Below are 27,329 nucleotides of genomic sequence, written 5' to 3'. Positions count from 1 at the left end.
ACAGGTATTGTTATGCAATGCTCTTCTATTCTTCCAGCAGAAGCACTAATGTCTTGAGTGACTTTATAGGAAATTCTTTTTCTTGCTTTAAAACAAAAGAGGGTATGCTTACCTGCTCTGTGCAAACAAACACAATAGTACACCCAATTTTTTGTTAAAATATAAAAGACGGGGTTGTGGCTAGCAAATAGATACTAAAAATGTCAAGTCTTAAAACTGTGCATGCCTGTGGAATCACAAAGAACTATGGTACCCAAAATTCCCCATAGGTGATGGTTTAAAAGCCTTTAAGTTTAAAGTTAACCCTGAACTTTGGTCCTAGAAATACTGCTCTAATTCTGATATTCACAAGGATACCTCACATGTGTAGCGCAGTTGATGTTTACATACATGTGCTTGCCCTACATTTCGCTTTTTATATGAGGTGTGTGCCAATGTGATGGGGGTGCTTTAAAAAAAAATATTATTTTTATATATTTTATGTCATTTTTTTTACACTTTTTTTTCTAACTGGCTGTACTTCTCCTTTAAAGTTGGGTCCCAGCAATCTGCTCTCTCCCTTTTTACCTGTTCACTGCTCTGTGTGAACATTAGAGATTTAGAAGGCTGGTGTGTTGTCAACTCATTGCTGATAGGAGGGAGCAAAATTTATGGAGCCGGTGCAATCAATCTGAAGGTACTTTCTCCTGTACTCTACTGTACCTACAGTTAAAGCGGTCAGAGGGTTTGCTTTAAGACATGTTTACTGCTTTATAAGAATATGAACTGATTTGAATGTCCAAGCCCAGCCACAGTTTTACTTTAGTCTAGGACAGTGATACTCAACTTTGTAAATAAAACAATTAACTTAATTTCCTTATGCCCATTCAGGCTTTTGAAGTCTCCTTTGTGCCCACTAGAATATAGTTTGAAATCTTTTGTTGAATAACCATAAACTCTTGGAATGTTTGAACATCCCATAGACAACTGCCAAAAAGTGTGTCTACAATTTAGCCATGGCAAAGAACAAAATATAAACTGGACCCAAATGACAGTTCAAATCCTGCACAAACACAACAGATGTAGAAACAAAATATATATAATTTCCCAGGTTTATTATCCAATTCACCTGCAGATTTGTTAGGAAGGAAGAATCCTTTTAAAAGTGTAACTAACCCTCCAATTGAAGGATTTTCCAAAAGAAAGCTCAAGTTAGAAATGTTCAATTAATTTTACTAAATCCTTTGCTTACTAATGCTGTTTTCTGAAATGTTTTCATTTCTGTCTACCTGCCCATCTGCATTGTATGCTACATTCAAGGCATGCTTCTGGCGATAACTGCCAAGGTTGCCAGTGTGCATATGTCAGCTCTCAACCACGGCAACTGCAGTTTAAATAAAGGCTAAGATGGCACCCCCTTCAGTGAATACAAGAGTATAGTTCTCCTTTAAGTCTGCTAATCTTGCTATTACAGGTGAATAATTAACATTGGATCTTGCAATAGAGTATTATATAGAGTGGATACATTTTTATGAGTAACTTATAGACATGTACATATTGTGTTTCTCGGTTTACACTAAATGGCAACATATGGAAAAATTATCAAAATTAAATAATGTACTTTTTTATATATTTACTATGCATTATACTGTATTTTGAATAGTAGTGTGGAGTCTATGCATGCATTCAATTTACTGTATAATGAAAATGTGAAACAAGTATACATAATGCAATATAAAGTAAAGTAGGAAACGATTGCCCTTACTTAAAATGACCCTGATGCTTAGTTAAAAATATGTAACAAAGCAAGGTCTACAAAAGAAGAGTTTTTATGCTTTCCTGTCCAGCTTTTCAATCGATTTTCACTGCCTTGTAATAAATTCACTCTCTTCACACTGAACACACTTACGGGCATGTCAGATGTCTCAACCGCCCTGTGCTCTGTGGCTCCTTCCATTGGTCCCTATATCACTAGAGGACGCATTAGAGATATATGGGTCAGAGGAAGGAACCACAGTGCGTGGTGAGGGATGCAGGGATCCGATACTCCTGGAAGTGTCCAAAGTGAAGATATTTTTGGCAGTCATAATGGATGAACAAAGCAAAGATCAGAGGAACATACCGTATGGTGGGACAAGTGAATATAAAGTGTCTTCTTTTGCAAGTCCAGATTTGTTTCATTTTTTTAGGGTTGCTTTAATATGGTAGTGAAATGTGTGCTATGTTTTAAGTGCAGTAACTCCTGGCAACCAAGTTAGAAACTGCCTTCAAAGTTTGGCCCCATGTGATGCAAAATTGCACCCACCATGTCTACAGAATTATTTGGCTTGGCATACTCCCATAGCTTTACACTTGTGTCAGAACTGCTTGAGAAGTGCCCCTAAACTGCTAGATTCTAAAAGTGATAGCTCATTTTCTCAGCAAAAGCTTTTGCTGCTCAGGATAATTAGTCAAGTTGTCTGCCGAATTTAAAATGCTCATAGCTTTTCTAAGATGCTTTTTCAGCACTGAGTGACAAAGGATAGGAAAGATTAAATGTTCCTAATTTGCAACTGTTTTCAAAAACAAACTTTTCTGTTACATCTATTTTGTCGCTCACGTGTCACACCTTACAGAAGATTTACTACAATTATGAGACTGGACTGTCTGGCCCATCTGCAGCAACAACCCTGTGCCATTAATCTGACATCATAAATGATGTCATACGGGACCATTTACTACTATGAACGTCATGTCATCAAGTCTATTAGATGATAGGAGGTGTAGCACGTATCAAATCTATTGAACATTTGACTAAATAGTTCTCCAAATACATTACTATATACTACAATACTAATAGTAAAGCACTTGAGATACTATAACACATGCCAAGAGGTACTCAGTAAACATTGTTTTTCATATTAAAGGGTACATACTTTTAATGAGCTGAGATAAACACTGCTTTAGATAAAGCTAACTGATGCTTGGAAAACCCTAATGGCATCTACTATGGTTTGACAGAAGTTTAAAAAACAAAACTATTGTAAGCAGCTCTTTAGGCTTAAAAGAGAGAATGAATTGATGTCAGCAGCATCACATAACAATTAGGATACCTAGTGGCACATCAGCAGGCAACCTAGCCTATCAATCTTAGAAGCATGGGGGAAGGGGGGTATTAGCGTAGCTAGGGTACAGTTTTTTTTTTTTAGCTAAAAGCCTATTCTTCCTGTGAGATAAAAGTAATGCAGGGGCTGTTTGCTGAGCACATATATGCAAATTTTTACAATAAGATGAGGAATTCTTATGGTTGCCGTGGGTTACTGCACTCTTCAGATCTTCATTGCATTTTATTAGATAGCCCAAGCAGAATAAAAAAATGCTTAATCAAGGCATGAGAACATCACCCTAAGGCTCCATTTACACTTCCAGAACCTTTTTTGGGCGTCGCGTGGCCTGCGATTTTGGTCACACGATTGCGGCACATTTGTCGCGTGGAAAAACATGATCGCGACAAAAACACCTCACCTTTTCAGGTGACATTGAAATGAATGGCACTTGAACACGCGAATGTGCGGTTTCACATTTTCACAGTGTGTTTTCAAATCGCAGGCAGAATTGCAGGAATTCCACCCATGCTTTGAAATGGCCTAGTGTGAATAGAGCCTAAGGGTGTGAGTGTAGCAAAATCTCCCTTAAGTGTTTGGTGGCAATGAGGCAATACAGAGCTGCCAAATGCAGCTAAGCAAAAAAAAAAAAGGGGTGGGGTGGCGATGATTAATTAGTGTCACTGCTTCATCTGGCATTGGAAAAGTTTTGTGAAATAGTGGCAAGAATGAGTTACTTGGAAAGGAACAAAGTCTCTAGACAGCCCATATCCATGCTGTTTCATGTGATGGGAGAGGTATTAATGTTTTATCGCCAGCTTATTTAAAGAAAAAAATACCATTGGCAGATTGACTACAGGCAGCTTTTTCAAAGAAGAACTACTCTTTAAATTGTTCTTTGAACTAAAAAGAGGGAAGAGGCTTTTCTTGATGCTCGGTTTCTCAGACTCTGTGGATTCTGTCTGCAACATAAGATACAAATAAACTAATGCATTGATAAAGCATTTGTAATGAAACCTTGTAATAATCAGGAAATGACCTCTATTGCATTAGATACCATTATGAAATATAAACGCATGCATTCACAGTGAATATCTAAGCAGTAATCTAACCAATAATTCATTCCAGTACCATGTGGGCAGAATGGAAGCAAGGACATTAGTGGTTTCCTGGAGCAACACAGTGGGGGGAATTCATCAAAACTGGAACAAAGCTTAAGGCTATATTTGCATGGGTGTTTTCCACAGTGAAAATGACAGCGGCAGGAATCTACTGATTCCTGCTGCTGTTTTTGACAGGTGTGAGTGGCTTGTGCATCCAACAGTGATTACTGCAGACAAAGTGTGTGCATCAGCTATTGGATAGTCACTGCTTATGCAAACAGCAACAAATAGCTGCAGCCGCTGCTGACAACCCATCATTGAAGTGTACAGGTTCACTGGCCACAGCTATCTGCCCGCACTTGTCAAAAAGAAGCAGAAGAAAAAGAAGCGGAAGTCAATAGATTCCTGACGCTGCCATTGGCACCATCTTTCTGCCACTTCTGATAAATTCCCTCCAGCGTTATTCCTTTTGCAACACTAATATAGGAGGACCAGGGACAGTACTTGTATGTGTATGTTGAATAAAAAACAACCAGGTATGTCAGGCCTTGCTGCCCTCAAACAGCTAGGGTGGTTCAGATAGCAACTGCAAAGAGACAAACAGAAAGCGCAACAGCCTAGTTGGGTAAAAGGATATTCACAAACAATGCTTAAAATGTGAGAGATCCTGCACATTTGGCTCTGAAGAAGACAGTTTCCCTCGAAACGTGTAAGGCTTTTCTTGAAACCTGGACGGCACCCCTTTGAGATTTCTCTGGGTCTAATTTACCACTGCAGCCTGACATATGGTTTTAGTACACATTGTTTGTGAGTATGCTTTTATCCAATTAAACTACCCTTAGGATGATGCTCTAGGTTGGTGAACTTTTTGCTTGTCTCTTTGCAATTTCACAGGGGACCCCACACGGTTATTCCGGGGTGAGCTAAGGTTCAATTCAGTAAATATTATATGCAATTATTAGATTTACCTGTTATTACTGAATATATCCACTCAAACAGGCTTTTAATTCAGTTAGGATAAGACAGGTGTATCTAATATGTTAATTAGGCATCATCTGGATTTTAAAAGTACATAAGCAGTGGTATTTGTGTACTGTATATCACTACCGAATACTGAATTTATTACGGTTTCAAAAGCAAGTATTAGATTTTACTGGATTAAGCTTGTAGCATTCTGCCCAAACCAGATTAACAATAGGGTCAATTTAGTCAGAAGGCTATAAACTTACTATTATGTGTAGGCTATGGGAGCAAACCCATGTAAATCCGTGGAGAACACACATGTATACAGTAAAAAAAATTAGACGGCACTGCTCCAAAATACCATCTGACTCTCTCACACAGCTCCAGTTACAGATTCTAGCTGAATAGCTCATCCTTGCTCCAAATCCCGTAGCAAAAAAAACACGTCTGCCACACACCAATCTCAGCTCAGTAATCTTTACACTGGAACATTTCAAACAACACTCCCAACATGGGTCCATGGCTATGATGCGTTTCGCCCTGTATAGGGCTTAGTCATAGAGATAGCTGGACACAGGGAGGGACTGGTAGATTTGAACACCAGTCATTACAAGTTAGAGCTGCATCTGATTGTTAAAGGAACAGCTGATATTATCTGATATATCGGATTGTGATCCTTTTGACACAAGGTTGCACCTACTTCAAAAATCTTACATTTTTACAGCAACATTCATTAATTTAATATACCCAGGTTAACTAATACATATAACCTCGGATGTTCCTTCTAATTTGAAAGTATTCCTCATCCATACTCTCATAACTGCTCGCCTAGTGAATGCATGGAACTGAAGTCTCGCAACACCTCCATCAATCCAGGCAGTTATTCAAACCTTCAACAACAATTTCCTCTTGGAATTTTCTTATGCCAAGGCCCAATTTCAAATTCCCAAATTCTTGAAAAACTGGGACCTTAGGATAAAAGGTCACAGAAGCATATCTTCTCATATAGCGCTCCTTATGATCTTGAATAGCTCTCTTTACAACATATCTACAGTACCTACAAGAGACAACCACCCTGAGTAGACTGCACCTTTCCCTACTAATCCACCAAGTTCATAACACAATCTGTTTCTTTCTAATCAAGTTTAATGTATTCTGCCATACGTTATTATCCAGAGATATTCCTTTCTATCCTTCAGCCAACAACTCCATCTAGGCTCCTATTTACTAACATAAAGCAACATTCCCTAACGTTCCACAAATTCAAAATTGTATAGCTCATTTAAACTCTCTTTAGCCTCTGTAACTTCAAAGGTTGAAGTGATACTATGAATATTTCTGACATACTCCTGTACTTCAATATTATCAGATGTTAAGAGATACAGTGTATCATTGTATCTAATATATCACTTGTTTTCTCCTTAGTTTCACCCCCCTCTTTGCCTCATACTTATCATACTTGTTAGATGATTTGACAAAATACATGTATGCTCATCCTTCCTGTATTTTTGAAAACAAAATCTTAAAGTTTAAGCCCTTTACAGCATGAAGCATTTTGGAGCCCCATGGACCCAGGAGGAAGGTGTTCTCCAAATATGTCCTAATAAAAGGATTACTGAGTAGAGATTGGTGTGCAGCAGTCATATTTGTTTACTGCTTGCAGAGCAAGCCCAAGCCTTAGCCCTACAAGGTAGAAGTGCTACATCATATACCACAATTTACGTCATCAATTCTAGTCCTCAAAGTTGTTTTTTAGGAAATACATTACAATAAGTTAAAATTATTATTATTATTATACAGTATATAGCGCCAAAGGGTTTTCTCAGCGCTGTACAATAGCTGTACAAAATGTTAAGGTTTATAGAATTTTAATGTACCACCCATCTAGTTATGTCAACAACATGCTGAATCAGTGAAGGGAGAAGATATTTCATTATTTTTGTCTCTGGATTGTCACATGCATGTTTAAAGTGCACTTGGCTTTTTTTCAGAATGATTAGGCCTGTGCATATATGTGCTTGTCACCGTATACACCCAGAACAGCTATTTTAGGAGATGATTCACTGAGACTTGCCTAAAACACAGATACACTATATTGCCAAAAGTATTGGGATGTCTGCCTTTACACGCACATGAACTTTAATGGCATCCCGGTCTTAGTCCGTAGGGTTCAATATTGAGTTGGCCCACCCTTTGCAGCTATAACAGCTTCAACTCTTCTGGGAAAGCTGTCCACAAGTGTGTCTGTTGGAATGTTTGACCATTCTTCCAGAAGTGTATTTGTGAAGTTAGGCACTGATGTCAGAAGAGAAGGCCTGGCTTGCAGTCTCCGCTCTAATTCATCCAAAAGGTGTTCTATCGGGTTGAGGTCAGGACTCTGTACAGGCCAGTCAAGTTACAGGCCACCCCAAACTCACTCATCCATGTCTTTATGGACCTTGCTTTGTGCATTGGTGCGCAGTCATGTTGGAACAGGAAGGGGCCACCCCCCAACCTGTTCCCACAAAGTTGGGAGCATGAAATTGTCCAAAATGTCTTGGTATGCTTGGTACGCCTTAGGAGTTTCCTTCACTGGAACTAAAGGGCCAAGCCCAACCCCTGAAAAACAACCCCACACCATAATCCCCCCTCCACCAAACTTTGCCCTTGGCACAATGCAGTCAGACAAGTACCGTTCTCTTGGCAACTGCTAAACCCAGACAAGTCCATAGGATTGCCAGATAGAGAAGTGTGATTCGTCACTCCAGAGAACACGTCTCCACTACTCTAGAGTCCAGTGGTGGCGTGCTTTACGCCACTGCAGCTCACACTTTGCATTGCACTTGGTGATGTAAGGCTCGGATGCAGCTGCTTGGCCATGGAAACCCATTCCATGAAGCTCTCTACGTACTGTTGTTGTGCTAATCTGAAGGCTGCATGATGTTTGGAGGTCTTGTGCGATGGATTCTGCAGACAGTTGACGACTTCTGCACACTTCAGCATGCGCCGACCCCACTCTGTCATTTTATGTGGCCTACCGCTTTGTGGCTGAGTTGCTGTTGCTCCCAGTTGCTTCCACTTTGTTATAATACTACTAACAGTTGACCGTGGAATATTTAGTAGCAAGGAAATTTCATGGATGGACTTATTGCACAGGTGGCAACCTATCACAGTACCATGCCTGAATTCACTAAGCTCCTGCGAGCAACCCATTCTTTCATTTCAATGTTTGTAGAAGCAGTCTGCGTGCCTAGGTGCTTGAGTTTATATACCTGTGGCCATGAAGGTGATTGGAACACCTGAATCCAATGATTTGGAGGGGTGTCCCAATTATTTTGGCAATAAAGTGTATTTGCAAGCAGTGCAACCTGAATATCACTTACAATGGGGCACCATATTTGTTAGGTAGCATCTGCAAACAATTGTGGAGTACACAATCACATTTTCTTCCATAATGCAGTGGGGAAAAAAAATATTCGATCCCCTGAAGATTTTGTAAGTTTTCCAACTTACAAAGAAATGAAGGGTCAATAATTTTTTTTATCATAGGCGTATTTTAAATGATAGACACAGAATATCAACCAAAAACCCAGAAATAAAACACATCAAACAAATGTTATAAATTGAGTTGCAGTTCAGTGATTAAAATAAGTATTTGATCCCCAAGCAAAACGTGACTTCGTACTTGGTGGAGAAACCCTTGTCAGAAAACACAGAGGTAAGACATTTCTTTAGTTGGTTTCCAGGTTTACACACCGCTCAGGAGGGATTTTGGTCCACTTTACAGATTTTCATTAAATCCTTAAGGTTGCTTGGCTGTCACTTGGTAACTCGAAGTTTCAGATTCCTCCATACATTTTCTATAGGATTAAGGTCTGGAGACTGGCTAGGCCACTCCATGACCTTAATGTGCTTCTTCTTGAGCCACTCCTTTGTTGCCTTTGCGGTATCTTCAGTGCTCTGGCTGAGGGAAGAAGGTTCTCATCCAACATTTTACAACACATGGCCCCTCAATGCGGCAAAGTTGGCCTGTACCTTTAGTAGCGAAACAGCCCCAAAGCATAATGTTTCCACCTCCATGCTTGACTGTAGGAATGGTGTTCTTAGGGTCATAGTCATCATTTTTCCTCTTCCAAACACGGTGAGTCAAGTTAATGCCAAAGAACTAAATTTTGGTCTCAGATGTTCATTGGCAAACTTCACAGAGGTCTGTACATGTGCCTTCTGGAAGAGGGGGACCTTGCGGGCACTGCAGGATTTCAATCCATGGTGGCGTATTGTGTTACCAGTGGTTTGTTTGGTGACTTTGGTACCAACTGCCTTGAGATCATTCACAAACTCCTCCCATGTAGTTCTGGGCTGATCCCTCACTTTTCGCATGATTATCCTTACCACATGAGGCAAAAACCTTTATGGAGCTCCAGACCGTAGGCGAATGATTGTTATTTTGTATTTCTTCCACATGCGAATAACCGCTCCAACAGTTGTCTCCTTCTCACCAAGATTCTTGCTGATGGTTTTGTAGCTCATTCCAGCCTTGTGCAGGTCTACAATCTTGTTCCTGACATCCTTTGACAGCTCTTTGGTCTTGCCCATGATGGTGAAGTTTGAATGGAGAAAGAATCTGTGGACAGGTGTCCAGGGGATTGAATACCTACTTTACGCACTGATCTGCAACTCAATTTTTAACATTTGTATCATGTGTTTTTTTCTGGATTTGGTTGATATTCGGTCTCTATCCTCTAAAAAACACCTATGATAAAAAATTATAGACCCTTCATTTCTTTGTAAGTGGGCAAACTTACAAAATATTCAGGGGATCAAATAGTTATTTTCCCCCTTTATTTTGTATTTGATACATATAAATGACAGCTGAATCTAAAAAAAAGTTATGACAGGCTCTGGTGATGTGCAAACCAGAGATTACAAACTGACTGTGGGTGTAATATATGCATGGTATTAGAAATATTTATTATTCTGGTTTGGTTTCACTGCTTTTATGTTCCATCTAAAAAAACACACATTTGGACTTTGTACATCCTGTAGCCTAAAGAATAATAATGACAATATAAAAAGTCAAAGATAAAAAGTCTAGTAAGTACAAAAACTCACAGGTTGGGGTTTCTTCTTTTTCTTTTTTATGACTCGGAAAAAACTTTGCTTTTCTTTGTCTTTGATTTGTTCTGAATGGCTTTTTTCTACTCCTTTCCTGCAAGTAAAGAAGAACTGTGAATTATGAAAAAACTAATCATTTACAACATGTTTTTTTCATAAGCTACATTAAACAATTGTATGGCCAATCACCTTGGGGGTAAGTACAAGATTGACATTGCAGGGGGGGATTTACTAAAAACTATTGTCAAACCTTAATTGAACAGGCTGAAGTTAGAATCTGATTGGCTGCCATGCACAACTGCACCAGATTCTGAGTGCTCCGATTTGAGTAAATCTCCCCTGTAGTACATTATTATCAACCCTCTTATTCAGACTTTATTACATGTAAATCGCACCCGATTCTTTTCTGCCCATCAAGAAATAATGGAAGGCTGTGTGAGTAGCTGCTTCGTTTGAAGAGGATCATCCATGTCTATTACCCAGGAAGCACCCACCTGTTTTTACTGGTTTGGCTTTGAAATTAGGAAACTGAGCAAACTAGTAACAGTGGTAAGAGCTATGCATAATTATACACCTGTTCATTAAGTACTGAACATTCTTTTTGAAGATGTAGAATCCATGGTTGTCATCCTTATTCTTTCTTCACCACTTGAGCTGTAAGTGACCTTAAACAAGTGTGTGCATATTAGGTGTTTATGATACTTGATATGTGCAGGTTTGTCCTGGGTCAGAGCCTCACTAAGTAATTCAGTAAAAATCCTAGAATCATAGCCTGGAGATTGTAACTTCAAAACCAAGTAAGAAATGCCTGTATCCATAGTCTGACAGGTTCCCTTTTAAATGTCATTACCTATATTCGCATCCCTTCTGTGCACACTACCATACAGTCTAAAGCTACTGTTCCTTCACTGGCCACTAGGTGTCTCCAAGATCACATGGTTCAGACAATATACATTATTCTGCATTCTGATGGGCCCCAGCAACACTGTTTTTTTTTCTACATGTTTGCACATTTGCAATTTTATCATCTGTTACTGCCCTGTTTGAGTATATTTTATTAATCTCTTTACTTTGCACTGTATTCCCTCTTCTTCACTATATGACCTCCGTCCTGTCTCACTGTCATCTTGCTGTGTATGGGCTCAGTAGCTATCCAGTACTTTAGATGCAGCAGCTAGACATGCAAGCTGTTGAACAGCCGTCTTACCTCCTATCTGTGTGTGTTCAAATGCAGTGATAATTGCCAGTAGTCATTGAGAAAACTAGATAGCAGTATTTCACTCATGCCGCATTGCAAACATAATCTGCCTCCCTGCTGATCTGTATCACGAACCAAAGAGACAGATTCTGTGCATTATATTTTACCAGTTTGATTATCAAAAATGGTTTACAAAATGTTAAAAAACTATACAAGCCACAGTCTGGGTGCACCTGATAAACATTCTGGTGCTTGTGCTCAGCATTCATTTACAGCAACTTCCAGGTGGGTTAAATAATCTCTTCAAACACTCCAACTGAATGGAGAAACAGGTTCATTATATTTTTACCAAAGCTCAGCAAGATTCCTCTGAGAATGCAGCTATGAATTCCTGTGCTTAGGATTTCATAGATAAAAAATTCTGACTTTTAATTTTTTCCAGTTGTGACATGGAAAGTATGAGAATACAGTGCTTTGCATAAATATTCATCCCTCTTGTACTTTCCCCATTTTGTAGTGTTAACATGGAATTAAAAAGATTTAACTGGGGGGGGGGGGGGGGGGGTTGTGTCACTGCTCTACACATAATAGCTTATAAAGCTGAAAGTGGAAAAAATATGCAGCTTTCAAAATGATTTGCAGATAAACGGAAAAGTCTTGATTGCACAAGTACTGTGGTGTATTTAGGTTTTGTGTTGCGCTAGGCAACATAAAATTAGTCTGCCCCCACAGACACTGACAAACACCCCCCCCTTTCCCCCTCCTGCGGAGAAAGCCTGACACTGACCAACAAAATCCCTGCCCCCACCCCGGAGAGTCTTCTACTAAACCCCTCCCCCCCGTCGATAGAGAGACACTCATCTTCACAGCTCCGAACATCCCCGGGAATGAGAGTCAGGCTCTACATACACCATCAAGCAGCCCCTTTCCGATCCCAACTGGTTCCCATGGTGCGCATGTCCCTTCTTTCATCCCTTCTTCTGGTGGGAGGTGCTGCCTCCCTGAAAAAAGCCACCCTAGGCAAGTGCCTTGTTTGTATTGTGATAAATACACCCCTGCACAAGTATTACCTCCTTTACTGTGAAACTCCTAAATAAACTGGTGCAATAGATGATCATATATTTAAGTAAAAGGGTTTCTACCTGTGTGCTTTTAATGTGTCACATGGTCTTTAGCCACTTGCCATCCGCCTGCTGTTTATAAACGGCAGGACGGTGGCACTCCAGGGGCGGGTTGCCGTTCATAAACAGCACCCGCCAATTCTAGCTGTGCAAGCTCCCTGGGAGCGCGCAGCACCGCAATCCGGTGCCCGCTGTGTCCTCCGGACACAGTGAAACACCGATCGTCGGACGGGACCTCTGTACGAGGTCCCGATCATGTGATCACTGATTGGCCAATCCGTGATCACATGCAAAGTAGTAAGCAAGAGGTCACTTGTGACATCATTGCTTACTACGTGTGAAATCTGTGAATGATCACAGAGGTCACATGGTACAAGGCTATTTACAACAGCCTTGTACCATGTGACAAGCTATGACCAATCACAGCTCACTCAGTATTTATCAATGGCTGCAAGAATGCAGACAGAGAGAAAGAGAAATGATTGCTTTTACATCCTATATGGGTGTAAAAGCAATCACTGTAAAAAAAAAAAAAAAAAATCTTCATCACCCCCCACAAGTAGCACAGTGTCACCATGGTGACACTGTACTGCTAGGGTGACAGTATGTAAAAAAAAAAAACATAAATATAAAAAAATTGTAAAAAAAAAAAAAAAGTTTAAAAATTATAATTTTTGATTATAAACTAATTTGGCTTATTTTTTTTTTACTACAAATTTAACAGAATACATTTTGGCCAAGATTTATGATGAAAGATTATTTATTTGCAAAATGTTATAAGAAAAACACTTTTTCAAAATTTTTGGACTTTCATTTACATAGCAAAAAAAATTAAAATCCCAGCGGTGAATAAATACCACCAAAATGAAGCTTTATCTGTCTCAATAAAATGGTAAAAATTTCATATGGATACAGTATTGCATGACTGCGCAATTGTCATTCAAAATGTGATAGCGCTGAAAGCTGAAAATTGCCCTGGACAGGAAGGGGGTAAAAGTGTCTGGACAGGAAGTAGTTAACCCCCTCATGATGAAAGGTAAAACAACACCTGAACACAAATTTGCAACTTTGACATAAGTTACTACAACTGTACATATCATTGCAACTTGGTGTATCCAGTGGTGTATTTAGGTTTTGCGCTGCCCTAGGCAATACAAAAATCGGACGCCCCTCCTCCCTGGCGTAGACTCTGACACCAATACCAGACCCCTCCCCCCTGAGGAGAGAGCATGACAGTGACCAACAACACCACGACCCCATCGCCCCCCCCAGCCAAGGTGCTTATTTATGGACAAATTGGGCTTTCATTTGGTAGTAAATGGTAATAACTATCTTTTGTTTTTTATTGTCAAAGAAAAACTTGCACAAAGTGAGTGAGGGTGTCCAGGGGAATTGCTAGATAGAACAAATGGCTCCCCATGATGATGAGCTGAATACTATAAGTAGTGTGTAGTCGTGTTTAACTGCAAATTATTGTTCAATGCTCAGAATGTTAGCAGTTTGATGCTACTACATGCCTAACCGTGTTGTGTGCACTATAGAGAACTATTTGTTTCATCTGTTCTTTTTCATCAAAGTATTTATTAACCACCTCCCGCCCGCCATATAGTAATATAACGGGGCGCAAGGTGGTTCTCTCGTTCTGAGAGGACGTCATACGACGACCTCCCATTCTCACTGCGCATGTGCGGCTCAGGGAGTGTGCAGCGTGGCGATCGGCGGTGCGCTGTGTCCCTCGGACACAGCGGATCACCGATGATGGAAAGAGCCGAAGATGTCGGCTCGGTCATGTGATCAGCTGTGTCCAATCACAGCTGATCACATGTAAACAGGGAAATGCCGGTTACACTGTTCAACAGGTAAAAAGTTTTGGGCATAAAATTAGCTAATCTTATATAATTTTGGGGTGCTGAAAACGAAAATGACCCTAAAAAATGTTGATTGGCTCTAGTTTTCATGATATATTCACCCATCTAATGACGTAAGCCATTCAAAATTATGATGCAACTTCAGCTGCATATTGCGTAATTGATACTGGTGACCAATAGAAAATTGCATGTATACTGAGATGATGCAATATTAGCCTTTAATTGCATCACTTCACTGCATAAAAGCTGCAGTATCTGTAGCTGATTGTAGTTCGACAGCGTCTTTACATTTCGTTTTATGCTTATATAGGCTACTCAGTAATGCCTCGAACTTGTGTGAATAAAGCAGATAATTTCTGCTATATCTGCGGTGAAATAACTTTTATCTCACAAAAAAGGAGGATAACAGGAATGATTAAGAAAGCCTACAACTTGTATTTTGGCTGCAAGATAGGAGACCAGGACAAGAGCTGGGCACCACATATATGCTGCAATTCTTGTGGGACGGCACTGGAGCAATGGTTGAATGGAAAAAAGGCATCTATTCCTTTCGCTGTGCCAATGATTTGGAGAGAGCCAACAGATCATGTTAGTAATTGTTACTTTTGTATGGTGCCTCCAATTGTAAAAGGGCTAAATAAGAAGAAAAAGTTATCTGTGCACTATCCAAATATTCCATCGGCAATACGTCCAGTTCCTCATGGAGAGGGGCTACCAATTCCTAAAGCACCAGAATCCTTCGTGGTTGAGTCAAGTGAGGAAGAACCTGAAGCGTGTAGTCACGTGCAGTTGTAAGAGATAGCCCTTTCCTCGAATACAAGAGAAAAGCCAAGAGAAGCAAAACCGACACAAACTGAAGACAAAACTAGTGAGAATCCTAAATATTAAAATGATTCAACTTAGCTTATGGCTATAATTTTTCTTGGTAATCCTATGCAATATATTATGCCATTTAGGCTTTGTTATGTAGTCAATATCACTTGCTTTATATTTGTGGAAAAACATCTATCTATATAATTATTGTGCATTATGTAGTCATTACGCCTATAGTAGAAAACTTTCCGTTTACAGAAAAACTAGAGCCAATTGACAAATTTCATTGTTATATTTGAACTCAGAATGTGAAATTCATTAAGAAATGGATCCTTTTGTTTCCAAAACTGGCAAAAAAAAAAAATTTGTTGAACAGTGTTATCTGCATTTCTCTCCTCTCGAGCGGTCACGCTGACAGCTCGAGAGGAGAGGAGAGCCGGTAATCGGCTTTCCGCGGAGGGGACATGTACACTGATCATCAGGGCACTGATCAGTGTGCCCTGATGATCAGTGTGGCCCCAGCAGTGCCACCTGTCAGTGTCCATCAGTGCCTTATGTCAGTGCTCATCAGTGCCTCGTGCCAGTGCCCATCAGTGCCATATATCAGTGCCTACCAGTACACATCAATGCCACATATCAGTGCCCATCTGAGCTGCCTTTCAGTGTCACCCATCAGTACCAGTCAGTGCCACCTATCAATGCCAATAAGTGCCACCTATCAGTGCCAGTCAGTGCCAGTCAGTGCTGCCTATCAGTGCCTGCCAGTGTCGCCTATCAGTGTCAGTCAGTGCCGCCTAACAGTGCCAGTCAGTTCCGCCTATTAGTGCCAATCAGTGCTGCCTATCAGTGTCATGTATCAGTGCTGCCTTTCAGTGCCCATCAGTGATGCCTGTCAATGCCCATCAGTGCCACCGACCAGTGCCTCCTCATCAGTGTCCATCAGTGCAGCCTATCAGTGCCCATCAGTGCAGCATCATTAGCGCACATCAGTGAAGGAGAAAAATCACTTATTTACAAAATTTTATAACAAAAACTAAGAAAAAACGTTTTTTTCAAAATTTTCAGTTGTTTTTGGTTTGTTTAGGAAAAAATAAAAATCCCAGAGGTGATTAAATACCACCAAAATAAAGCTCTATCTGTCTCAAAAAAATGCTAAAAATTTCATATGGGTACAGTGTTGTTTGACCGCGCAATTGTCATTCAAAGTGTGACAGCGCTGAAAGCTGGAAATTGGCCTGGGCAGGAAGGGGGTATAAGTGCCCTGTAGGCTAGTGGTTAAGAACAAAGTTTTAAAACAAAATTCAAGTTTTTGGGGTTTCATACAAAAGATAAAACAAGAAAACAAGGAATAGAGCCCAAGACTGTATGACTTACAACATGAGAAGAATAAAAGAAAGCAGCATTCAGTATACTTGGTACAAATGTACTTGATGTAAACTTTGAACACAACCTCGACCATTGTAGTATATGGTACATGCAGGGGAATGCAGGGACAATTGAACTGTAATTGAGAACTTATTAAAGAGTAGCCCATTTTCACTGTACCAAACATACAAATGAGTTAGAATGTGATGTATGTAGAAGGCGGTGCATATTGACTCTCTATCCGAACAAGCAGGATTTCCAGTCTATTCATGACTGAACCATTAGGTGCAAGTGCAGGGTCACTCAGCCACCAATGTCACCTCTTCTCAAACTTTTGAGAACTACCAATATGGACATAGATTAAGCTTTCCAAATACAGTATAGGGTAGAGTTTCTTGTTTCAACCAAAGGCCTGTAGTGGGAGTTTGACAAGATAGCCAGTGTTGTGTGATAGTTTTCCTAGACAGGTATAGGGTTCTGGCTACCAATATTTCCAGATGAGAGTCATCAGAGGGAATCTCAAAAGTCTCAGTTAATTGTATCAATTAACAGCATTGTAGTACAGAGTACATGAAGGAGAATGCAGGGACAACTGAACTGTAATTGAGAAATTAATAAAGAGTAGTCTGTCTTTACTATACGGAACATACAAAGGACTTAGAATGTGTAGTATGCGGCAGGCGGCGCATATTGACTCTTTATCTTAATAAGCAGGATTTCCAGTCTATTCATGACTAAAACATTAGGTGCAAAATCCCAGAAGGCCCATAATTGGTTCTGGTGAACAGTTCAGTTAAAAAGCAAACATATCATGAAGGTATTGGGGTCATTTTGGGTATCTCCAGAACATGAGATAAGATCCCCGTTACCTGGTGCATCTAGGAATCAATGGAGAGTCTCTATGGAAAAGGGAAACATTCTTAAGTGTGTCAAATATACTCTGTGCAAACTGAATAATTGTGTAAGCCTCATGGAGGGGTATATAAACAACCAGGGGTTATTCTATGCAGTGTTTCGAGCCACTGTTTGTAAATGGTCCTGTATCTTCAACTCACTTTTCTTTACTTGCTAGTGCCAGTGGGTTATAAGAACTAGTAAGTGGAGAGTAATATATTTTACATATGAGTCATCTCTTAGACTGAGAGTGAGCTATTTGAGTGTAATCAATTCTATTATGAGTAGTATAGGATCAGTAAATATTTGTAGACCTGTAAGAGCATGGTATAGTTGGAGATATCTGAAAAACATAGCCTTTATGAGAGAGAACTCCAGCTGTAGTTGTTAGGATTTCAGTGTATTAGCTTGATATAGTTAAGAGACGAGAGCTAGCTTTTTTCAATAATTCAGAACCTTCCAAACTAATCAAATTCATATGATATCTGTTATCCCAACAAGGTATGCCTTGATAGTTGAGGACCGAATGTCGATGTTGCCAAATGTTATGATACACATTGTGGTAGCCTGTATATTTAAAATTGTAACAGTTAGATATTAGGCTGCTCATACAGAAGGAATGATACCAGTGCGTGGTTAGGATCATCTAAAAGAAGGAAGTGTCATCTTCCTGTGCTGCCAGGTAATACATCCAATTATGGACTGCCAACACTCCTTCCTCTCTGGGGAGATATGTTTCTAATTTAATTTGAGGGTGTTTCCCTCTCCAGATAAGTTCATTTAACTTGTTTTTTGGTATCCAACTATGATTGTTGTGACTGAAATACAAAAGTTGGGGTTGTTTTATCTGTTTTGCAGACAATGTGCTTCAACCTCAACCTGGTCTTTATAGAAGAGAAGAAAAAAGAAAAACAGGTGGATTGAAAAGCATTGTTTGTACAAGAATGCAAAATTGTGCACTGGTATTTGATGTTTTTACAGATGGAATAATTCTTGGATTGTATCTTTCACTCTGGGAATGCTGATCACCTTTGTCAACTTGAGTTCAGACCATCTATACTTCCCCAATGCAACCAATTAGATTTAACGATTCATTCAACGGTTCGTTCAAGTTGTCACTTTCAAGAGCTGATTGGTTAAAACAATTCTTTTACTACAAACTTTTTCATATAATGCCCTAGAGTAAAATATTAGTATAGTAGTACACAGATAGCTACAGAAATCATCTCAAGATAAAACCTTATTGAAAGCTAAGGATGACGGTCTCGCCTACATCCCACATTTCTTTGATTTATTGTATATAAATCATTCAATGTCTGTCAGTATACGTGTGAATGCTTGTATCAATCAATTGCTGTGTAAATACTTGGCTTTTTGCTTGTATATAGTAAAAATCCCCTTCTAACATTCTCATGTATCACAGAAATATCCATCTATCCTTTCATTCTTAGACTCCTTAATTGTATAGGGGTCTCAGGGGAAACCGACTGTACAGATCAGTCCAGAATTCCTTTTGACTGCACTAGTTGTATTGCAGCTCTTCCTGGAAAATTCCAAGTCATTTCTATGCCCATTAAAATATAAAAGTCTGTTCTGAGTCTGCTACCATCCCCTAGTTGCATAGTTATGGCACCCCCCCTCCCATTGGATATCATGTATGATATCCAAACCTCATTCAAAGGTGTAATATCTCATTTAATTATACTTGAAAATAAAGAAATACATGCCACTCAAATACATTTTCATAATGCGTGTAATTTGTTGGAGTTTTATAGCTTTCCCTTTAAATAATTTCTCAATATAAACCTCCTTTTTGCTGAAATACATTGAAGCTTCAGGAATGATAGCATGTTCAATTATTCACAGCATTAAGTCAGCAGCTATGGCAGGAATCCCAAGAGTAATGACTGCTAAAAGTCACAACCAGTGACCTCATTTTGAAGCTTCCCTTTCTAACACGGGAAACACACTTATTATCTTACCTCCACTTGTTTAAATTCATCAGGCAAGTGCTGTGCGTGTAGCTAGGCTGCAATAAATAATAAACCAGAAAAGATATGTAGGCAGTACACCTTTTTGTCCTTTTTGTCTAACTCTATAGGGAGCTGCTATTATGACTTCAGGATTAATAACAGATGGTAAAGACTGGATCCCATTTTATAACTCTGCTGCATTGCATTTATTAGTTACACTACAGATATTCTGTTGTCAGACTATATTTAAAAAAGGGATAAATGTCCTTACAGGGTCTGAAAATAAGACATATTATTCATTTTCATTGCTTAAAGTAGGACTAAGGTCAAACTATAAAATCACATATGTGATGTAGGCTGGTTTACCAATAGAAATGGTATTTCTGTTATTATATAAGTACCTCTGGAACATGTAAATACATGTTGATCCTGTCAGTACAAAATAGGGGGTCAACATTTTTCCTTCTGCAGGATTTTCACCCTTGCTGCTACTGTAGTTGTAATCAGTATCTAGCTCCCCGTCAGCCCTTTAGATTGACAACATGCTTCTCCCTTGTAGGAGCTTAGTGAAATGATGAGGCCCTGCTTAGTCCCCTTTAGCACTGATTAGTAGGGTGCATGAGAAATTCCAGTTTCCAGCTGCATTTATCGGAAAAAAAACATTGACATTTACCATGCCAACTTGTCTTGAAAATGCCTGATTATCACTCTTATTTGTGATTTTCTCAGGCACACACACATTTGTTTGTTGAGCGGACACTACTCAAACAAATGCCGTTTGAAATGTTTGCACACGCTGTCCTCTAATACAATGGGAATATGGGCACTATCGCTGCATGTTGGGCAAATGTCAGTTGGCAATTAGATGCTCACATTGCTACAGAATTTCTGCAACCAAGGTAAACAATTCTTCAACCAAGGTCAACAATAGCTTGATGTTTTTTACATATATGACCTATGGCATGTATGATACAACAGTGCCATCTAGAGCTCATGTGGGATTATCTACATAAACTTTCCAAATATAAGGCCAGCAGCATAAGCTGACAGGGGGCTGCATAATGACATAACAACAGAGAAGATCTATACCAGAGGAAACTTCAAAGGACCAAAGAAGAAACTTCCCCTGAGGATGACGATAGCGCCTGATTTCTAACGATCACTTGTAGAATAAGCCTGGAGCCTTAGTTGCCTACGTGAAACCATTATAACCTGAACAAAGTAACTTTTAGCATATTCCTATTGTTTACATGGGTAATGTTGGTGCATGCTTGTATGTATATATGTCCTTTTTGTATTGTATTCCTATGACTGTAATAGTTTGTATGTACAGCATTTTGTTTAGTACATGCACATTAATACACTACAGAGGTTTTATTGCTTCCTTGGGTTTACCGTACAGAACCTTAATAGACACGAAGCAAAACACCTAATTATACAAAACAAGCAAAGAAACTAGGTTGGGTGTAGATTGAAACTGGTCTCATTGTTCATACTAAATAAGCAGAAGCAGATGTAAATTACCGACTTATCAGACACTCCTACCTATAAAATATAATAGAAAGCAAAACTGTAAGCATTACATTAGGATCAATAGGATTCAGTCCAATATAGTGTATCACAATTTCAGGGCAAAATTGATTGGTAAATTGGTAGGTTAGCTCTTAAAACATACTGTATGTTTTGGGCAGGGCTATATTCTGTTCTACCTACCTCCTGGTGGTAGAGCATTATTTTAAAATTGTACCCCATCAGATCAAAAAGGACAAGCATTACAATGTGCAAATGCACAATACTACTGCTTCTACATCAGTTTGTATAGCATTAATGAATTCTATGGACAAATAATAGTTATTAAGAATGGATGCCCCAATACTGTATATGATGTAATAAAACATTAATGATAAAAATATTAATTCAAAAACGATTTGCAAATATTCTGGAACTGTCTGATGCACAACACTGCACTAGCAAAAATGCAGAAACTACTAACAGTTAACAGTGAAAAATGAAAGCAGGTGCTCACCAGTGATCAAAAGTAGTCTGTCTTTTTGAGTGATTTGTTCCTGTACTGTTGTCAACTGGGTGTGAAGAACTGCGGTTTGACATGCTATTTTCAAGAAAATTTCCCTCTGGACGAGGTGATGGAACTGTAGAAAAGAAAATGGTAGCAAAGAAATACACTAAATTAAAAAAAAAATACAGTTGTGAAAAGAAAACAATAAAAAAATAAACTCACAGTCCATATATTACCCTTCTATATTTCCTATACTTGCCAGCCATATTGTATGATCTTATGGCTATTGCCACACTACACACAGCAAGAGCATTACATAGAAAATATTTACTGTGTGCATCTCATCACTTTCATTGCAAATCCACAAAGTCTGTTTATCTATCCGTGAACCCTGAACAGCAGTACAACTACTAACTTCCGGATGACTGGTTCCTCTTCCACCCCCCTCTACAGATCCCATCAATGTGATTGGTGACCTCACTAACAGTGAGGTGCAGAAAGGTAGGAGGAGGAGGGGTTGGTCAAAGCAAGTGAAAGAAAAGCCAGCCACTGTTTTCAGGAGAAAAGTACATGATATAATTCAGAATCATGGGATTCTAGACAGAAGAACAGATCTGGTATACCGGCACCAACACCACAATTTAAGTATTTTTTTTTTCATTAAGTGAGTGGAAACAAGCATATCATTTATTCTTCTGTGGCCAACTGTACATCCAGAACTCTTAGTATAAAGAACAGATACAGGCTAAAACACAGTGCTAAATTTCCAACTGGTTTAGCCTTCTCAAGGCCTAGTTCGCAGTCTCCGCTCTAACTCATCCCAAAGGTGTTCTATCAGATTGAAGGGAGGATTATGTGCAGGCCAGTGAGGTTCCTCATCCATGTCTTTATGGACCTTGCTTTGTGCACTGGTGTGTAGCATGTTGGAACAGGAAGTGGCCATCCCCAAACTGTTCCCACAAAGTTAGGAGCATGAAATTGTCCAAGATGTCTTGGTATGCTAACTCCTTAAGAATTCCCTTCACTGGAACGAAGGGGCCAAAGCCAAACCCCTGAAAAACAACCCCACACCATAATCCACCCTCCACCAAACTTTACATTTGGTACAATGCAGACAGGCAAGGACCGTTCTCCTGGCAACCACCAAAACCAGACATGTCCATCAGATTGCCAGACAGAGAAGAATGATTTGTCACTCCAGAGAACACATCTCAACTGCTCTAGAGTGCTTTACACCACTTCATCTGACACTTTGCATTGCACTTGCTGATGTAAGACTTGGATGCAGCTGCTTGGCCATGGAAACCCATTCCATGAAGCTCTCTACGCACTGTTGTTGTGCTAATCTGAAGGCCACACGAAGTTTGGAGGTCTTTAGCTGTTGACTCTCCAGACAGTTGGCGACTTCTGCGCACTGTGCGCTTCAGCATGCACTGACCCCGCTCTGTCATTTTACATGGCCTACCACATCGTGGATGAGTTGCTGTTCTCAGTTGCTTCCACTTTGTTATAATACCACTAACAGTTGACTGTGGAATATTTAGTAGCAAGGAAATTTCACGGATGGCTTATTGCACAGGTGACAACCTATCATGGTACCATGCTTGAATTCACTGAGCTCCTGAGAGCAACCCATTCTTTTACAAATGTTTGTAGAAGCAGTCTGCATGCCTGGGTGCTTCATTTTATACACCTGTGGCCAGAGAGGTGATTGGAACACCTGAATCCAATAATTTGGAGGGGTGCCCCAATCCCTTTGGCAATATAATGTAGTTTATAAGGACTACATTGTCTTGAAATAAAAAAAAATAGAGGACTGATTTATTTCCTTTAAGATGCAAAGCCTGCTTCCTATCAGATTTATATCGCATCCATCAGTGAATAGAAAGAGTCTCATTCAATTAGATGATAAAATGAAAGATGATTTAGTGAGACAAAAAAGCCAAGGAGAATTTAAAGTAGACAATTTTATTCATTTTGCACATATTTCTCCAGCTCTGCTTTCTATCAATGAACTGAACATGTCTCTTATGTTAAGAAGCTGATACATAGAACTAATAAATAACCCGAAAACCTGTTCTGCATAGAAACCAATCATCTTCCAGGTTTTATTGTCAAAGCTTAATGAAAGAAGCTGAAATTAGAACCTGACTGGATACAATGGACAGCTGCACCAGATTCTGAGTGCTCCAGTTTTAGTAAATTTTGCCCATTGTCTCCACCTCAACAGTACCGGGCGAAGGACTGCAAGGCCATCAAAAATGTTACATCAAGGGTCATGGTGCTCTTAGTTCCCCAAGGCACAACCTGTTTAACATTATACTGAATGACAGCCTTGTTACCATAAATGCATATTTCAATATTCCTTTTCCATGCATTACTTTTGAAAATATCAGTGCAGTAGTCATAATTTATACAGAGACCAACTTTTACCTCTGTAGAAGCTTCCAACCCTTCGAGGGACTGTGTCACTGTACATATGGCGGTTTTCTTTGGAGGACGCCCCATCATCTGCATGTGTATCATGATAAGGACCTCCCTAATACAAATCAATATACAAATCCATTATTAATGCTGGTATAATGATTTAACTGTGATATTCATCAAAAGACAAATTAATCAAATTAACGCCCACAGAAAATTCCATATAATGACCACCTCCAGGTAAAGCAGGGAAGATTTATAGTCTCTGTCACTTTTTTATTGCCAGCTGGATCGGGAGATTATTGGGGTGATTATCAGCAATTTCACTAACAACGACACAGATAAAAAACAAAACATATTTTTAGCGGTATGTGGAAGTATTAGAACTTTGTTTGTATTCCTGTCTGTATCTTCCGGTCTCAGTGATAACTGCTCTTCCCATTTCTTGTATTGAGTCATAGCTTCAGCAAATAATTTTCACCAATCACAGACTGAAATAAAAAAATAACAAACCCATTCTATCCAAAACTAAAAATAAATAAATAAGGAAAACAAAATTGGCTGTTGCTAGGATTTCATTGCCATTAATACCATTAGATATATCTTCTGGATATTTTTGTAAGTCAGCATTTAACTTACAGTTCATCCTGAAATTTATTTGAAGAACTATATCAACTAAAATGATTTTCAGAAAAATGACTATTGGTCAATTAAAAGGTACACATGTGTGAAAGGGATACCAGTAAAATTCACAATCATTTATGCATTATTAAAATTACCCTTAAAGATACAGAAATTGTTCCCTTTGTATCTAACATTGGTGTGCAGCCTAAATTTCCACATGTTGTCACTGTACGCAAATGAAGATTTACTCTATATGATGATCAACTCCATTTCTGATCAGAAAATTTCCCACTGGAATGGCAAATCCAACAGTGAATCCTAGTTATGAATGAATCTGTTTTTGCCATGCTGTGGCATATTTCTCAGTCCATGAAACATGATTTGCCATCTATTTCCACAGTCAGTGGCTCAGGCAATCATGCTCAAGCAACTGTTAATATGCCAATTCATTGATGGATTGTGAATGTCTTGTGTGGGAATGGAGGTCAGAAATCAGTTTTGTGCTGGAAAATATTTCTTGTTTGAATTCCCTGCTGATAGACAATTATTTATTATCTCTGAATGTTCTTAAATTCTTTCAAATACACACATATATTTTTATTAGCCCTTTCAAGTGGAACGGAACTCAAACAATAAAAACACTGTGAACATGCAAGCTCCTTATTGCAGAAGAGACATGCTATGTATTCCCTGCAATAAAATGAACTCACCTGCCTGTTCGCAATCCTCTGTAGAATGTAGACAGAGCTGTGCAAGCATCTCTGGTACAGTGTCAATGTGCCAGGATGAATTACTCTTGTGCAAGTGCAAGAGTGATGTAATCCTGCACTAGCCAATTAAGATGGCTGAAGAAGAAGAAGCTGGAGAAAGGAAGCCAGCACCAATAAGGAAATCTGTAAAATGTGCTGGCACCTCATGGACTTATCTCTTTAGTTTACATCTGACAGTTTTATTGAGCTCCATAAACGCAGCTATCTCTACACTCCCGAAGCTCTGACAGGAGAAATGCTGCCTTCTCACACACATCATCTCTGTCTGCCCCTCCTCAATGGTGCCTATTCACAGAAGCCTTTGTATTTTGTGAGTGGGTTCACATAACGCAAAGTACTCTGTAATTGGGCAGGAGGAGAGGAGGGGCGAACGCATCAGCTGCATGTGACTCTGCAGCTGTTGGAGCTGAGACCAGCTTTAGAGGTATTATGAAATCTATGCTGCTGGCACGCCATAAAAATGTCAATTGTAAATTAAAGAGATAAATTCATACAGTGGCATGCACCCCTAGTAATCCAGAACATTTTCCAAAGTGGTTAAATTCCTGGAGTTTAAGCTTTAAGTTAAATGTAGACATGCACTCCCAAACGCCGATCTAAACATGCAGTAACATGTTACTACAACTCATGGTAATGTTCTGGGGTACTTTCAGGTTTCTTCAGGGGTGCCTAGGCAAAATGCCTAAAAATTGCCCAAAAAATGTATACCAGCCAGTGGGGAAATTAACCCTTCTTTACACAAAACCACAGGATTTCATTGTGCACTATTACAACCTTCTAGTCACCTGTGTCCTAACAACCAATGACATCAGCACTGGGGTCACATTAACGGAGTGAGCGGAAGAAACTGAGGGAGAACTGAAACACTAGTCAGTACAAGTATGTAAAGGTGTATTTGGAGGAATAAATCACTTCTAATATTGGTGTCCTGCGTGTGTGAATGTTGCTGCGCTACGTAAAATTATTAACTTAGTTTTTTACATTTTAGAATAGGGCGCTTTGAGATTGTGCATTGTTATAAAGGGTGCCTTGACTAAAAAAGGTTGAAAATCACTGATATGCAGTATGGGCACTGCGGTGTATTCCTATTTATTTTTAAATGCAGCCCAATGTATATATATAGCTTGATAATTTACTTGCATTTGGAGATTGATGGGCTGTGTTAGCACCTGACTTCTTATCTGTCTTAGATACTCCAGTAATGAGCTCTGAGATTTTATTGGTCCCATCTACTAAAAGAAATATAAAAAATCTAGCAGGGACAGTGGCAACCTTCCCGATCACAGTAGGTGTCCAGATTCAGGAACTAAAATGCAGAGATCTCACCACTAAATTCCTTGAAGGATATAAGATATTTTCAAGTAGTCTAACATGAACCTGTACTTTACTCAAAGCAACAGGGCCACTTAATTGCTCACCTACCTTCTGCTTATATAAACTTACCCTTCACTTCTCTACTGCTCTGTTCTTCTGCTTTAGCAAAGCAACATGGGAATTTAGCAATATGGAACACCTTTTCCTCCCATGACATCAATGGGTGCCTGAGCAGTCAATGGCCAGAACCAAGAATGATCATGTGAGGAGTTATTAGCTTTTTATAAGCTCCTACTAGTCTGACTTAATGCTATTCTAGGATTTTTTCTCTTCACTCTGAAAGGCAATCAGAGTGGTAGTGGTTCAGAAGAATGATTACTACATGCAATGGGTAGGTGCTAGGGCAGTTAATTAAATGTGTTGCTTTGCCATTCTGGGCAGTTTTTGGTGGACTGAGGCTTTATCTCTGATTTATAAGGCCTGATGGGTTTCATGTATTTTAGGATTAAACAATTATTTAGTTCTAGGATAATCTAAGTGTAATTATTACCAAGATACATTCTGCAAGATCATGTTAAATTAAACTGAAAAACCGCAGGGTAACAGATACATTTGTTTTATAGTGCTAAATGGGTGTTTTCACTTATAAATGATCCAGCAGCAACAGAAGCACCAGTTCTGGCTAAGTAAACACATTATTACATGCTCCTGTTGGTTTTACGGGGC

The 27,329-nt window shown here is 39.3% G+C and overlaps 1 protein-coding gene across 4 annotated transcripts in view; it reads right to left on the bottom strand.

The window, feature by feature from the left end:
* The window catches only part of CDKL5 (cyclin dependent kinase like 5), a 434,956-nt gene that overhangs the window by 10,783 nt on the left and 396,844 nt on the right, over window positions 1-27,329 (bottom strand). For 3 of the 4 annotated variants that reach the window (XM_089683897.1, XM_089683898.1, XM_089683899.1), the window contains 4 exons: window positions 23,905-24,010; window positions 21,481-21,604; window positions 10,220-10,316; window positions 3,902-4,024 (listed from right to left, as the gene is read on the bottom strand). In XM_089683897.1, the coding sequence (XP_089540023.1) occupies window positions 3,902-4,024; window positions 10,220-10,316; window positions 21,481-21,604; window positions 23,905-24,010 (450 nt within the window). The remainder of the gene's footprint in view (window positions 1-3,901; window positions 4,025-10,219; window positions 10,317-21,480; window positions 21,605-23,904; window positions 24,011-27,329) is intronic. The other variant, XM_089683900.1, reaches the window with a different exon arrangement.

This window comes from Staurois parvus, unplaced genomic scaffold (genome assembly GCF_062004578.1).
Source record: "Staurois parvus isolate SC_StPar_1 unplaced genomic scaffold, SC_StPar_1.0 ptg000327l, whole genome shotgun sequence".
In the NCBI taxonomy this organism is placed as follows: Eukaryota; Metazoa; Chordata; class Amphibia; order Anura; family Ranidae; genus Staurois; species Staurois parvus.
This window is presented reverse-complemented; position numbering and strand designations above follow the sequence as displayed.